The following is a 15258-nucleotide window of genomic DNA, read 5'->3' on the forward strand; positions in this document are numbered from 1 at the left end:
TGGCCCTTGTGCTAATTCATTTAATCCCAGAAATTTTCACGAGAGGAAACCCCTCAGTTCCAGCGTTTTTTGGGATTTTGGCTGATTTTGCGAGGCCAACAGAATATTGTGTTCTAATATTATAAAAACATGGAGCTATGACGTAAAAAAAAAAAAAAAAAATCAAAGACGTATAAATACGTCTTTGGGAGGCGGGGACTATGTTTTTGAAAACATATATGTATGTCTTATGGATTGAATGAGTTTTAATAAGACAAGCAGGGTTTTAAGTAACCTTTTTAATATTTTTATCTTTCATTCAGTTGTAAAATAAATTGCTGATAAAGCCATAACCTTTAATGCTGCCAATGTCATACAGTGTACATTCCGTTTTTTCTTCTTGTTTCTGTAATTAATGAGAGTCCTCTCTTTCCTCTTCAATAAGCCAGTCCCATCTTATCGTTTTCTTTTTCTATCCCCCCCAAAAATTGTCTTTTATTGATTGGTGCTTGAGGTTAATGTGCCAACGGTGTTTTGACGGCTTCATTTGTGAGCCTGTTGCCACATATTACACATAAGAGCAATAGGTGCATGCAAGTCTCCCATAGAAATAAACCCGGCTGTTGATATTATCTTTCCAATTCAGCTTTCTTTTCCATGGAAGGCTCTTTTTTTCTCTCATTATATCAAATGGCCTGTGGACAGGTACCGGTCCAGGCCTTGTGGTTGAGGACCTCAGCTTTGGGTGTACATATTTGGATTTGAGCTTGTTGGCCTACAAACCCGAGTAACTATTGAGCGGATGGCTGACTTGTCTCAGAGTTATGTGTAAATACATTTTTTTTCTAAATCAGGATGCATGAAATAACCTCAGCTTTTTTTTGTAAAATGTGTCCAAAAAGTTCTTAAATCCAGCTTGATTTAAAAAAACAATTTTACTCTATGACACAAGTCCAACAGCTTAATATGTGACTTAAGAGGCTGTTAAAATAGATACGACTGCTAATATTTCTAATCTAATGATCAATGCAACAGATGGCAATGAGTGCTTCGGTCAACAAATTAACACCAAATTCCATGTGTTGCATGTTGGCAGGTGTTCTTGTTGATTTCTTTAAAAGTCGTTTTTTAAAACGATGGCTTGTGATGTTCCAAGCTGTTGTTCATTGTCAGTTGTCGGCCATGTTCTAAACAGTTGCTTAAAACTGTGTAATTGAAACTATTGATCCTTCTGTTGTCTGATTTCACATTCTAATAATTTCGGCCTTAATCTATGACCGAGAGCTCGGGCTGCAGCGTAGTTAATTCTTGTAATGACTTACTCAAGGGCACCAACAAGTGAGAGTTGTTTAGCATTTGTTGAGTATTTAATTGGCATGAATTTGGTGTGGTTGTGTCTCTCATTAAAAGAGTGAGGCTGAGGCAGAGCACCTTCTTTACCCCGCTGTCTTGTTAAGAACAGCCAGCTCGCGTTGGTTGTAAAGATGCCACCGGCTGATATACTTTGGCATTCATACATTTATTGATCCCATCATTAAATCTTCATCACTGTTTGTGTGGGCGTCTGTGCTGTCAGTGAGGTTTTTTTTTGTGAGCTTTTACCGATCTGGTGCTCATGTTTTACTACATTACTTGTCTCGAACTTACTAAAAAGCTGATCGCAACAATGATGTCAGACTTAATGGAGACGATCCGTCTTCAGCCACACTGGAGTGTGCTTATGGTGATTTTTACGTCAATGTGCATCGATTGCAAGTGCCGTGTATATTATTGCCAAACCAGGGCTTGACGGTGTGACCATTATGCTCGCAAATGCTTCCGGTTTTTTTTCGCTGCGTGCTGGTAAAAATCCGGTCGTGCGGCCCAAGTGCTTGTTTTAATGCTCTTACTGCGCCGCTACAGACAGAAAAGGCGCTCCAACTCGGTGTCCCTCTGTCACACTGCACGCAGAAGGTTGTATGTGAGTCAAGGTAAATCCTTCCTGTGTTGATCAAAAATAATGATGTGGGTATGATTCCTTTGCTATTTTATTTAATTAGAATGAATGGTCCAGCTAGTCACTTGTTTTATAATATCTAATCAAACCACTCTGCTTCCAGCCTTCAGTCTAGTGGTTGGGATGTCAAATGTTAAATATTCAATGAGATTTTATATTCCTATATGTTTAAATTAAATTAAAATAAATAAATAAATAAATGCATCAAATATTTAGATGGCCTAAGACTTTATGTCAGTACTGTGGAAAAACTGCTAATTTTCATATAAAATCTTTCGAAAAAAATGCATGTTTTGTTGAAGCAAAAATTACTTAATTTGTTCCAATAAGAAATTTTTGATCTATCACGATACAATTTGTGCAAAGCCGCCATCTATCATTAAGATTATTGATTGGCTCCTGGTTTCCCCAATGAAGTAGCTTTTCAGCCTCCTATTCAAGAAGTTGGATTTGCACCGTGTGTTGTATGTTTTTTCTCCTGTGTGTAGGACTCAGCGGTGGCTGTGAGCGCACAAGGGGACGGGGGTCGCCGCTACAACGATGGAAAATGGCACCACATCATAGCAACAAGGCGAGGGGCCGTGGGAACAATCGTTGTGAACAATCAATACAGAGGTAACACATTCATACTGACCGCTGCATGTATCGTCTGTTTGCGTAGGTGTGTAAGTGTAAATGCAAGCGTGCGTACATGCAAGTCTGTTCATGTAAATAGCGTAGGATGGAGAAGTAATTGTGTGTGGCTTTTTCATTGTGTGTAAACTTCCCAGTTGTTGCGGTATTAACCAGGTTAATCCCAGATACTCTTTGAGGGATCTGGGGTGGTAACTTCTGCTTTAGACACACACACAAAGAGAAACTCACTTATCTCGTTTTGCTCTTAATCTTGTTGCTGAAAATATATGATGGATGGTGAAATCTATACTTTGTCCTACTGGTGATCCCTTCAATGCAGTTGATGCCCTTTAAAAAAAAACAAAAAAAAAAAAAACACATTGCTCTATATGTATTTGCTACATTCACTCCTTCACACTGAAGAACATGTCTCTACCAGGAAGTTCTTCGGCCTCCAGTGGCAGCACAATAATTGGTGAGAATACAGGTGTGTTCATTGGAGGACTGCCGGAAGATTTTGTTCTGCGGCGGAAAGATGATGGTGAGTCAAACGTCAAACTCCACCCTCTCTTGAAATATGAATGAAATTTGCAAGATGTGCTTCAGCATTTTGCGTGGATTATTATTTTTATTTTTATTTTTATTTTTTGTAATTGTGTACTTCTACATCTGGTCATTCTCAGGTCAAGTCTTGAATTGTGTCTGAACTTGACTACATAAATTGGCATTGAACTCACATTGTTAAAAAAATAAAATAAAATGAAATTATTTTATTCTTATTATTTTTCCCTTTCTTCTCTTGTCTGTGCCCACCAGGGGCTGCACGACTGATACGACAAGGTTTCTCTGGTTGCCTGAGAGACGTGCATTTCAAGATGACTGACAGCCCCTCGGAGCAGTGGAGATCTCTGGACTGGACAAAAGCCGCAAATAAAATGTCAACCTATGAAAGCTGGGAGGGATGCCCGATTCATACTGTGGAGGGAGCGTATTTTCTGGGTCATGGTAGGACAATGTTGATTTTTGTTGATAATGGGACAGATTTGGAGCTTGAGTGATGCTTGTCATTTTAATACGAGGGGAAGCAATGATGTGAGTTTTTGGTGTGGCTACTAATGTTCCCACGCTATTCGCTCTCATATTTAGGTTACCTGGAGTTAAACAACGACGTCTTCAGTGGAGGAGAGGAGTTTGACATCTCAATGGAGTTTAGAACAGACCAACTTAATGCACTGTTGCTCTTTACGTACAACACACAGACTGATGACTATTTGCTGGTAAGTTGTGCCTCAAATGACTTAAAATAAAACAGATATCAAAATAATTCACAACATTGTGATATTTTTTTATGTTTAGGTGGAGCTGAAAGGTGGTCTCCTCTCATTCTTCCTCTCCACCGGTGGTCACGTGACCGAGCTTAGCTTGTGGGCGGGGCTTAGCTACTGCGATGGAGAATGGAAGCGGCTCGCTGTGACGAAACGTAGTGGACTCATCTCGGCCGTTGTCGATGACTGGGCAGAGGAGGAAAGGGGAGCGGGAGCAGCTGACATGCTTCGGGTTGACTCACCGTTATACCTTGGTGGGGTGCCTCCTCAACTAAAACATAAAGCTCTGGACATCCACAGTCACAGACACGGTGAGATATATGTGTGCCCCAAGGAATCCGACAATTAATATCAGCACAATATATTTTTACAGGGTATTTTTAAGGTTGTGGTGTTCATTTTTATTTTGCTTATTCAAGTGGACACGCATGACACACACTGCATATTCAAAGAAAGAGTTGTGTCCAAAAATATAAAATAATGCTCAAACTTAAGTTTTTTTTTTTTAGATATGAGCTATTGCTTTGACATTTCTTTTTTGTTTTGACTTGTGAGCGCAAACGTGATAAAAGCACCGTATTACGGCAGCAAATACAACTTGCCAGTTAAAAATACTTCAATTGAAGTTTGTCAAACTTAACATAAAACAAAAAAATATTACAAGTTGAGCATTTCAAAAAATTCTGCCCGCCTGTAGCTTAATGCTCACAAATACTGGAATTGAAAAAAAAAAAAATAAGATGTGGTGCTATAACACTTCAAACAATAGTTATTTGAACAAAAATGGGGAAGCAGCATAAGTAGACAGACAATACTGCAGTAATTACAAGTTAATGACTACTTAATTATTGCATCGTATTATTGTGGTGTAAAACTGCATGTGGCGAAATCATCGCGTGGTCCAGTGAAATTCCGGGCCGAGTGTGCATCCAATGAAGTGGTGAATATAGTTACATGAACAAAAAATTGTTAGGATAAACAGCAGATTTACTTGATGCTTTGTAAGTACGAGATGAGACTTGAAGTATAATATTGAGACAGAAACTTTATTCTCTTATACTTTTCTCCTTCCCCTCTCGTTTCCCCTTTCCCCCTCCGTCCACCCTCGCAGGCTTTGGAGGTTGCATAAGAGGCCTCAGCATTCAAAGTGATAAAACAAGCCCTCCTGTCAGTCAAAGAGTTAATCTCCCCGTAGCCTCGGGACGCTCCGTTCGAATCTACCTCGATGGCTGTCCTAACAGTGAAAGTCGTTACAACTGCAGGGGCAATGATTCAGTGTTGGCCTTCACTGGGAGAGAGACACATGCCTTTGATTACAGTCTGCAGCCATTCACTGGTAAGAATTGCAAATCATCTTTTTCATCAGCTCTTTCCGTCTGACCCGTAGACTGTATAAGAAGAGTGCATTTGGGAAGTATGATGTCACAGTTGCCCACAATTACCAGAGAATCTCCTCTGTGGAATGTGAATGACTGCGGCGAAACATGGGATGCATGTTTCATGCATTTTTCAAGGTCACCAACTCTTTTGACAACGGCCGGGTTTATCTCATACATGTATTACATCAAAACAAATAAACTGAATATGAGGTATGCACTAAGCCACTCCAGATAAATGCTGTAGCTTTATGGGTTAGCTCGACTCCCTTGGTCCTGTGAGGGAAAAAAAAAAAAAAACATCGGAGTATCAGGCTTTTTCAGCATGACATTGCTCTATAAACATTACGGAGAGTGGAGATTTACGTGGCTTTCACAGACAGGCCCGCACACATGCGCCCTTTTCCCAAAATTACACTTGACCTTGTGTGTGCTGTAGGCGGAGAACTGCACTTTTTACTTTGCTGTGTTTTAAAATTGAAAATGCAAATGTGAGTGTGTGGCGCAAAGTCAAGGTAAATGAATATGAGGCTGGATTCTGTCCAGTCGAGCGACACAAAAGGGAGCTGCTAAACTTGTGCGAGGCTTCGGGCAACGGAACGACTATAAATATGTTTTCAAAAGAATACACCATGTGGCACGTATTAACAAGGTTAAAATGATGGTCGGGATCGAGGCATATGGCGACAGATTGGCATATATTCTGAAAATATTTTTATGTTACTTTTTACTTATTTTAAACATCTAAAACATTTTTTCTTGTCTCGTAAAGGGTATTATTAATGGAGGCTCTCCACTGTGCTCCTTAAATGCCAAGTGGCATATTGTTTGCATTTATGATGTTATTTTGTGGGAAATGGAAACATTTCTGCCTAATGGCTCTAAACAAGTCACACTTGTATTAATCAACACAATACATTTTGGTAATCTGTGCTTTCATCCGCTAGATGAATTCCCTGCAAATAGGCCGTGGCTTCCCTCCTTGCTCCACACTTAGGTCCAGAGTTTAGATTTTTGCTCAGTTTGCGAGCAGTAAAGTCCCATGCACATCCCAATTAATCTTGTGACTTATCTGCCTGCAGTCACGTCATCCATAAATCACCACTGAGCTCATTCAATTAGAATCCACACATTCCAATGTCAAAACACGGCTTCCATCATGTTTCACATGTGATGTGGTATGCTTTGGATCATGAGATGTTCCTTCCCCTTTTTTGATTTTGTTTCTAACATGCAATAGGAATCCAAAAGACACATATATATCTAAAAAAATAAAATTAACAAAATTAATATATATATATATATATATATATTTATATTTATTTATTTTTTTTTTTTTTTCCTTGAATGTTACCAATGGTTTCCATGTAGTCAAAATTCTGTACAGTATTTCCATTAATTGTAGTTTTTGACCCGTCATCTTTTTTTTTTCCGTGCCACGTGCATTCACACACAAGAATACTTGTACAGGATCATAGCTCTGGGCGCCGGAGGCTGGGCGGCCTCACCTTGGCAGCGCGTACGCAGCCGCGGCAAAGGTAAGACATATTGCCGTGTGTAAATTATTGACTTTGATTTCCTTTCACCAATTCTCCCACACAAATGTTTAAACCCTGCTCTGACTTGAGGCAAATGGGAAGTATTCCCACTTGTTGGAGTTTCTCAAGAGATTTTGGATGAAAAAGCACTACATCTTGTACAGTATGTGAGACTCATCCAGGGCGCGTGATAGTACACGCGCCTGACGCTATGAGAGATTGATAAAGCCACTATAAAGGGCATCCCAGTAAAAGGCTGTTAACCCAGAATGGCCCGGGTTCTCCCTTGTGTAATATAAAGCTGCTCATTAGTAGTGAACGATACACTGGTAGGTCTGGTGCGCTGTGACCACAGAGAGGAATGGAGGGGAGGGAGGTAGGAAGTGCTAATAAATACATTAAGAAGCCGGAGAAGAGGCGAGGATGGAGGATGGAGTGGCAAAGGTGAGAGCTTATGGAGGGGCGACAGCGAGAATGAAAATGGAGGTAAAAGCTACAAAATGATTGAGTAATCATGGCAGGAGGGAAAGTGTGCAAGTATTGGCATGGTGAGGAAATGACTCCTCAGTCGTAAAATAATTTGTGATCCTGGAGGTATTTTCCATTAACGAAATGCATGTCAGACAGAAATGATGAAAGCTTGATGGCATACAAAAACAAACAAAAACTGTTATACACTGTTTAACTTTCCCTTCAAGTTGTTCTCCCCCAAATTGTAAATCCTCCTGGACCCGAATGAGTTGAAGATGAAGACAAGCAACATATGTACAGAAACTCGGAGAGATGGCTGGAGACAGGAAGTGAGGATGTCCTACTGGCATCTCCCGAAAGGGAAAGACGAGTACGGCTGAAAAGGAGGGAGGTTGATTACAGTGAAATATCGCCCAGAATGAATGGGTAGCTGCATTAAATCAGCGCTGAAAAAGTTACTACTCTCATAAATACTATTTATGCTAATGGGAGGCGTGATTTAAAGGGCCTATTAAAGCATGTAAAGATGGTGGAAGCTTTGACTTTAACCTCTTGTGTTGTTTTGCCATGTTTTGATAGATTTTCCTGTCTTTATAATTGTACACGATCGGTTTATAGCACATTCACCGCGGTGTAGTGCTCTGCGGAATGTATGGAAAATGTTTTTCGACACACCTTGATTATATCCCTCCAAGATGGATAAAAGTTTTGAGTTCTTGAAATGCCAATTTTTAATTTTAGGAACGTTTTAAACAGGCTCACATGGAGTGCTTTTTCCTGATTTTACGAATCAAGATTTGATAAATATATTAGTGCTGTATTGCGATTAAATTTTTTTAACTAGTTAATCGCAAAAAAAAAAGCGTAATTAATTGCGATTAATCCCGTTTTTCAACTACTATTTTTTGTGAACCTTGTGACAGATATTTACTTGAATAAGCTTGGGATTAATGTCCAATCACCAACCACTAAGTTTTGAATCAAAGACTGTTTTCTAATAGTTTCATTAATACTTGAATTTGATTGAAACAGAGTCATCTTTACTGGCATTTTCCTTAAAAACATTTCTCAAAACTTATCCAGTACTTTTAGTTCTGCCCAAAAGCACAAGCACCACCAGTGGTAACTTGAGGAGGGTGTTTTGTTCTGAGATGATAAAGTGCTGAAGATGTACAGCTAATATTGCACAGTATTTGAATTTGTCTATGCAAATAACTTTTGAAGTTAATAAAACTGAGTTAACCGAGTTAAAATATTTAATTAGTTTAAAAAGACAATTTTGAGTCAATGCTTTAATTTTCCAGCCTAAAATAAATGTATTTTATTAGAAAGGAAGATCAATGTTTTACTTTACTTTTATTTGCCCTGATCAATTTTAGCCACTCCAAAATACAAAAAAAAAAAGATCTAATAATTGAAATAACTGTCTCTATACCTTTCACTTCCTAGTCCCAAGCTCCGTTCCACCTCCCTCTGCAGTGCATATTCTAAATGGCTTCAGTGCCAAGGTGAGCTGGGCTCCTCCCACAGGTGATGTCAGAGGTGTGATTGACAGATATGAGTTGCGAGCCTACGAGAGAGAGCAGCCAGAGATGCCGCCGATCACAGCCATCTACCTGGCGAATGGAAATTTCACAGGTAAAAATAACCGAGTACTAAAGAATATGTATAACTGTAAAATAGATTTTGCCCAGCTCCAGTTAGTGCCAGACAAATGTCGGAGTTACAACTTGCAAATGAACCATTTTTTATCATTATTATTTTCTCAGTCAAGATTTAGAAACGATGTTGCCACTTTATTTTTTATTTTTTTTCCTGAGCATGTTCTTGTCGCAACTTTTATTGCATATCAGCCCACAGTAAAAACACATCGTCGCTGTCCTTTTCACTCACCGCGCCGTCTTCCTGACAAACATCGGCCCAAGCAAACCTGTTAATGTCTCCTTGGCGAGCCCCCAGCGTTTGCAGACTGTCTTCATTTGGAACAAGACACTCAAGACTACCCCCATGATGTCACACCTTGGCATCGCTCCTTCCAACTCTCTCTCATGTTTTGATCTTTCCTCGCTTCATCTTCACCACTGACGATGATGATGACGCCGTCCGGCGCTGCGATTCGTCCCTCGTCTCGTCCACGCTTCCATGTCTCCAGGCAAATATGAAGATGAGCTTGTCCATCCCAGTCGTTGTCAGTGTCTCCCGAGCGGCTCCGTGTCCCCTCCCCTCGCACTTTGCCAGACATAACGTCCAACCGTGATAAGGCTTCTTGTTAATTTATGATGGCCTCGACTTCTGACTGCGGAATCACACCAACGGCTCGAAAACACCGAACGCAAATGAGGGTGTAATGGCAGTGGAGTGGGGCCCTGGCCTCTAATTGAATTAAAAGACGGGCAGCAAAGAGCGAGAGCGAGAAAGACAAGGAGAGGTTGACTGAGGATGAGTGGGGAGAACAGTGAAAAAGTGGATGGGGGACAGAAAAAAACAAACAATAAAAAGGACACTCCGCTTGCCAACTGCAGTATTTCTACATAGCAACAGCGTCACAGAGCTGACGACCAAAGTACCTGTTGTCATCAGCCTCAATAGTTAAAAGTTAGTGAGAGTGTCGCGGGACGTTTGAGCCTTCATCAAAATACTTAAGCAATGTTGCTGAGCTGGCACCCTTCCAGCTCATTTAGAGCATGCGTTTCCGATTTATTTTGACCACACAAACGGTTTAGTATTCAAATCTAAGCTCGGTCTGTCCAGCAGGAAAACTGCAAATGCCATGCTGTAGGTTCCGGTGTGAAGATACCGCAGCATTTAAGAGTGCCTGGAAAGTCTTGCAGACGACTGACTACCTTTGCCTTGTAGAACTGAAACTTGATGGGTTTTTTTTATTTAATATTTAATCAATTTAAATTATATATTTAATTCAATTATTGATTATATTTGCACTGGAGAGTGGGAGCTCTCCACTTGCGTCATAAATTATTTAGAAATACATGTTTCTTTTTTATATTAAGTTTATTTGCAACACAAAAACCAAGGTCAGGGTTGGAAACCTTGCTCAGTGGGCACAGGAATTCTAACCCCAACCTGAAAATAAAATATGTATCTCCTCTATGAAATTCTCTTCTCAGTTTAAAATCAACACTCCTCTGTTTCAGGTGTGTTGTCCGGACTCACGCCGTCCACACAATATGTGGTCACTGTAAGTGCATGTATGGCGACTGGATGCGCAGAGAGTCTGGGAAATGACAACTCTGATGTCACTGATTTGAGATCAGTCCTCCAAACCCCAGAGGAAGGTACAACAATCAGATGAACACACATTAACAGAACATTTCTTTTTCTGTCTTTTAGCGTTCGATCACACAGTGAAAATTTTGTGAAAAAATTCTCTCTCTCTCTCTCTCTTTCTTTCTTTCTCTCTCTCTCTCGCTCGCTCTCTCTCTCTTTCTTTCTTTCTCTCTCTCTCTCTCTCTCTCTCGCGCTCTCTCTCTCTCTAGTGCATGTATGCACACGTGCGCGCATGCTCACGTTAGAATTCCTCAGTGATAGACATTCGGACTTGAGGAAAGAAAAAGAACATTGACACCAGAAGGAGTGACAGATCCGAATGAAATAAGTGGGAAGAAGAAAATGAGGACAAATGGAAGGGCTGAAGCAGGAGTTAATGGGACACTTCATAAGTGAGCAAATGACACGTAGTGGCACAGTAAAATACACGTCTTTTTCCTCATTTCCTAGTCTCTACATTACCGGTAGTCTGCTGTGGGACTGCCTTGCCTTGTTGGGGGGATAATGTGACAGTTGGGGTCAGTGCCGATGTAGTAAAAATCAATTTGAAGTAAAAGAGGGGAAAAAAAAGATTAGTATTGATTCATCCTGAGTCTTGAGTTAAGATGAAGTGAATGGCGTTAGAGACTGAACATATGCCAAAGTACAAACACACAAAAATATTTTTACTCACCTTCTCTGAATCGCAGGATTGTTTCAATATTTCACAATTTTAGGAAAAGGACCTTATGAATTCTGTGATTTATTTATTTTGATTATTTATTTGCTCATAATTGATGGCTTATGAACATTGTGACATATCTTTATCCTCAGCTCCTGATGCCGTTCCTGCTCCAACTGCGCTCTCATCCTCCTCGGCTCTTTTCGTTACCTGGAAACCTCCACCAAGGTAACGCGGGCACCTCAATGCACAGCGCCTACTTTGTTGCAGTACACCACTTGTACTCACTGTGAGTGTGTACAGCAAAGAGAGCACTTCAAAATGAAAAAATGTTAAATGTCTACTACCTTAAGACTATTGTGCAGAGGTTTGTGTGTATACACATACTTATAATAATTGACCGATCGATATGAGTGGGCAGTAATTAATTTCAAATCAGCGATTCAGTCTTGCTGTTGGAAATCGATCAGGATATAAATCTCAAATCAAACCCAATATACAAAAGGGCAAAGCCCTCTATACTTACTCGGCACAAGCTACCAAATAAGTTTTAAATTAGTGACGGTGTTACCGTGTACCCCGGTGTCATGAGGAGGTATAACGGTGTTGAAATTTTAATCTTATTATCCCATATTATTTTTATTTTGTATTTTTCATGTATTGTTTTTTCTTTGCCTTCCTTGTTTGGAAAATGAAAACCCAATAAAAAGTTAATAAAAATAAATAAATGAATAAATAAAAAATAAATTTGAATCCCAACCCTGCAGTATTCACTTTGATCCAGGTGGGTACTAAAATGAAAGGGTTTTTGTCAATACATTTTTTTTTTGAGTGGTAATGGCACAAACCTTGTTACAGTACAGTATGCTGTGTACTTTCATCTTCTACTTTCATTTTTTTAACCTTCTGGATGATTTTCCCAAATGTATGAAGACTAATTTTATAGCATATAAAAGCCAATATTTTATACAGTTTTAACTACTGAATAATGTTCTCATATAGCCCCCATCTCACTTTTTTGTGCCGCTGATAGGCCCAATGGTGTCATTACGGAGTACCGCCTCTATCAGAATAACCAAATGGTCTACAGTGGAGAGGAGGGACACCACAACATTACTGGTAAGCGGAGAGCAATATTGCATGCGTGTGTGTGTGTGTGTGTGTGTGTATGCATGTCTCAGCCTCGGGACGCCGCTTAGTGTAAAAAAAAAAAGGGGGGGGGGGCGGCGAGTGACGAAAAGCAAAATGGAGAAGGATATTTGCATTTGAAAGAGCCGAACGAGCATCTCTGTTCGTACCATGGGAATAGCACTTTAAAATACACACACTTGAAACTGCGGCAGTGGAGAAACAAAGAACACTACGTAGTGACACCATTGCCAATGCACAATTTGCCTTGAAAATGTGCACAAAAGAGACATAAATGGGTTACAAAACACCACTGAGACTTAAGATGCAAATAAAGACATTGTGAGACATATAATATTTATAATTGCAGAAGCTCTCATAGGTGTGCACACAACTGAAAGAATGTCCTCACATGAATCCACAGGAGTGTCTTCATAGAATGCATTTGATAAGAGGAGAGGAAATTATACCCAATCTTGAATTTAAATGTATATATTCAGATTATTAAATGATACGGTGAATGTGCGCGTGTGTACGTTTGTGTCTATTTGGGTCAATGAAGGCAACAGACATATCATTCATACTAGTTTAAGAACGTGTCTGATGTTCACACTGATTGGAAGGATTATGGACGTAGTAATTACACAGTAAGCACAAGAGGGGCGACGGGCGTGTTTTTGACACACCAAGAGAAACAGTCACAAAGGAAACAAGGAATATTCAGGAATATTTTAGGTCAAATATTTTCGGGCTGCAATTTGGCCTGCGCTGGTTGATTTTTGTGTCAGAGATTGTGTGGGAACTCTTCACTTACGCAGGACACTTCATTAGGTACTCCTGCAGTGCAATGTGATTGAATGAAAGGGAAATTCTTTATATTTTTCTATAATTATTGATTTTGCAATGTGTTTATTTCCTATTCTACGAATATTGTTTTAAGATTTTTTTTTTGTGGAATTACTATTAAATTGTGTACTAATAAGCTTTGAAAAGGTTTGGAGCGTGACTAAAGGAAGAACCTATCCCATTGAGTGAATACTGGATCAAAATGTCTCCACTATGCAATCAGCAGAGATAAGGAGGGAAGCCAAAACATTGTACTGCATGAGAACTTTGCTTGTGTGTGCAAAAGATGAAAGAGAGACTAATTTTGGATTGGTTATACAGTCAGATGACGCTAGTCTCTCTGAGGCACCAAAATAGATCGCACAAGCGGAATGTAGCTTCATGTAAATGAGTAAAGGGAGCATTTGTTTTGACCAATAATATTCAAGTAAAAGTCAAAAGGTCCACTGACAAGTACATTCCATCCAAAAAGTTATTCAAGTAAGTGTGACAGAGTAAACGTCGCTCTTTAGCTGCGATAGGCTCGCGCATGAGGTACGAGAGGTACGGAGAATAAATGAATGATCTCTGTGAGTCAGTACTAAATGCTTCTCAATGACAAAAGTTAGATGTGAGTGTACTATAATATACTTATCAATAAAATACTTGTTTTCATAGTTTGGCTGGTCCTGCAACTTATACTCTTGACGATTTATCCATAAAAAAAACCCCTGTAATTTCGCAGACAGCCACGAGAGGGCACTCCAGACTTATGCACCAATATCTCCTCCTCCTTACAAAGACAACTGAGAGCGACTGAACACAAATGCCCCTCAAGAGAATAATATTCCACTGACTACAATGGTGCAAGTCGTGACATTTCGAATAAGGAGAAAGTTTGCAATGAATGAGAAACATGAAAACCAGAGTCTATTCTTACTGCTAGATGGCCACAGCTAGCGAGTTCGCCTGTGGCTCCTTGAACTGCTTGTTTTTGACCTTGTATTTTGTCAAATAAATGACTCACAAAAAATGCGACTTGTATACCAGTGCGACTTTTTCTACCTCATAATGCATTTTTGGGCTGGTTCAGTTTATATTCCAGAGTGATTTGTAGTCCCGTAAATTCGGTAATACGGTGATCCATGTATTGATTATTTGCTCTCGGCGGCTTTTATTAAAAAGCATTTTTGGTCATTCTAATATGTGCCTAAAAAAGAAAAAAAGTTTGAAACACGTCAATGTAAATGCAATGCACACGCATAATTAAACACTGCTGTGATAATCACTTTATCAATCTGAACGGAGCATTATTGTCATTGTAAAGACAGACATTCCAATGCAGCTTTTGTATTCTTTCTTATTGCTGCAGGTGTCCCGAATGTTGTAGCTATTGAGTGGGGCTTTCTTGTCATGCTTGGATTGGTTTCATGAAACTATGCCATCATTCATCCTCTCTGTCTGTTTCAGGGCTTGGCGTCTATACCGCTCACGTCCTGCTGCTGTCTGCGTGCACTGCTGCCGGATGCACCAACAGTTCAAAGGTCACAATGTTGACCTCTCAGCTTCCTCCCGGGCCGCTACGAGCGCCAACTCTGACCTTACTCGACTCGCGGACCATTCTGGTGGAGTAAGCGCTCGCTCTTGTTTTTCCCAAAGTTCTACATTCCGCTGCACGAAAGAATGGAGTAGCAATAAAGGCATCTCATAGATATGCATCAATCGCATATACGTACTGTAGAAGGAGGGAAAGGGCAGCACTGCTGTGGTGACCTTCTGAAGTTGTGTTTACCATGCAGAATATTCACTTGACACACTGCACTTGACCTTTCCTCTCTAGAGAGAGGAAGATAAATCTCTTACACCTTTTACCATGCTGGTCATTTGAAAATGTCGCTGGACATTGTGTACGTGTTTACGAGTGCGGTGTGTCCATGACAAGCTACAAGTCACAGAAATGAACTGGAATGCAATACTTGCTTATTTTTTTTTCTACATTACTTACTATCTGCTGAATTGCAAAGTTTATAAAATTGTGAAATTAATTGAAAATTACATC

General features: G+C 39.9%; 1 protein-coding gene across 2 annotated transcripts in view; it reads left to right on the forward strand.

Moving 5' to 3' along the window:
- ush2a (Usher syndrome 2A (autosomal recessive, mild)) overlaps positions 1–15258 on the forward strand; it is a 158542-nt gene that overhangs the window by 57487 nt on the left and 85797 nt on the right. For both annotated transcript variants that reach the window (XM_088296343.1, XM_088296344.1), the window contains exons 31-42: positions 2464–2590; positions 3030–3131; positions 3407–3595; positions 3737–3867; positions 3947–4226; positions 5027–5251; positions 6749–6829; positions 8750–8938; positions 10453–10593; positions 11399–11474; positions 12280–12365; positions 14670–14829. In XM_088296343.1, coding sequence (XP_088152469.1) covers positions 2464–2590; positions 3030–3131; positions 3407–3595; positions 3737–3867; positions 3947–4226; positions 5027–5251; positions 6749–6829; positions 8750–8938; positions 10453–10593; positions 11399–11474; positions 12280–12365; positions 14670–14829 — 1787 coding nt within the window. The remainder of the gene's footprint in view (positions 1–2463; positions 2591–3029; positions 3132–3406; positions 3596–3736; positions 3868–3946; positions 4227–5026; positions 5252–6748; positions 6830–8749; positions 8939–10452; positions 10594–11398; positions 11475–12279; positions 12366–14669; positions 14830–15258) is intronic.

This window comes from Idiotropiscis lumnitzeri, chromosome 5 (genome assembly GCF_059441095.1).
Source record: "Idiotropiscis lumnitzeri isolate Australia: NSW breed Sydney's pygmy pipehorse chromosome 5, RoL_Ilum_1.0, whole genome shotgun sequence".
NCBI lineage: Eukaryota > Metazoa > Chordata > Actinopteri > Syngnathiformes > Syngnathidae > Idiotropiscis > Idiotropiscis lumnitzeri.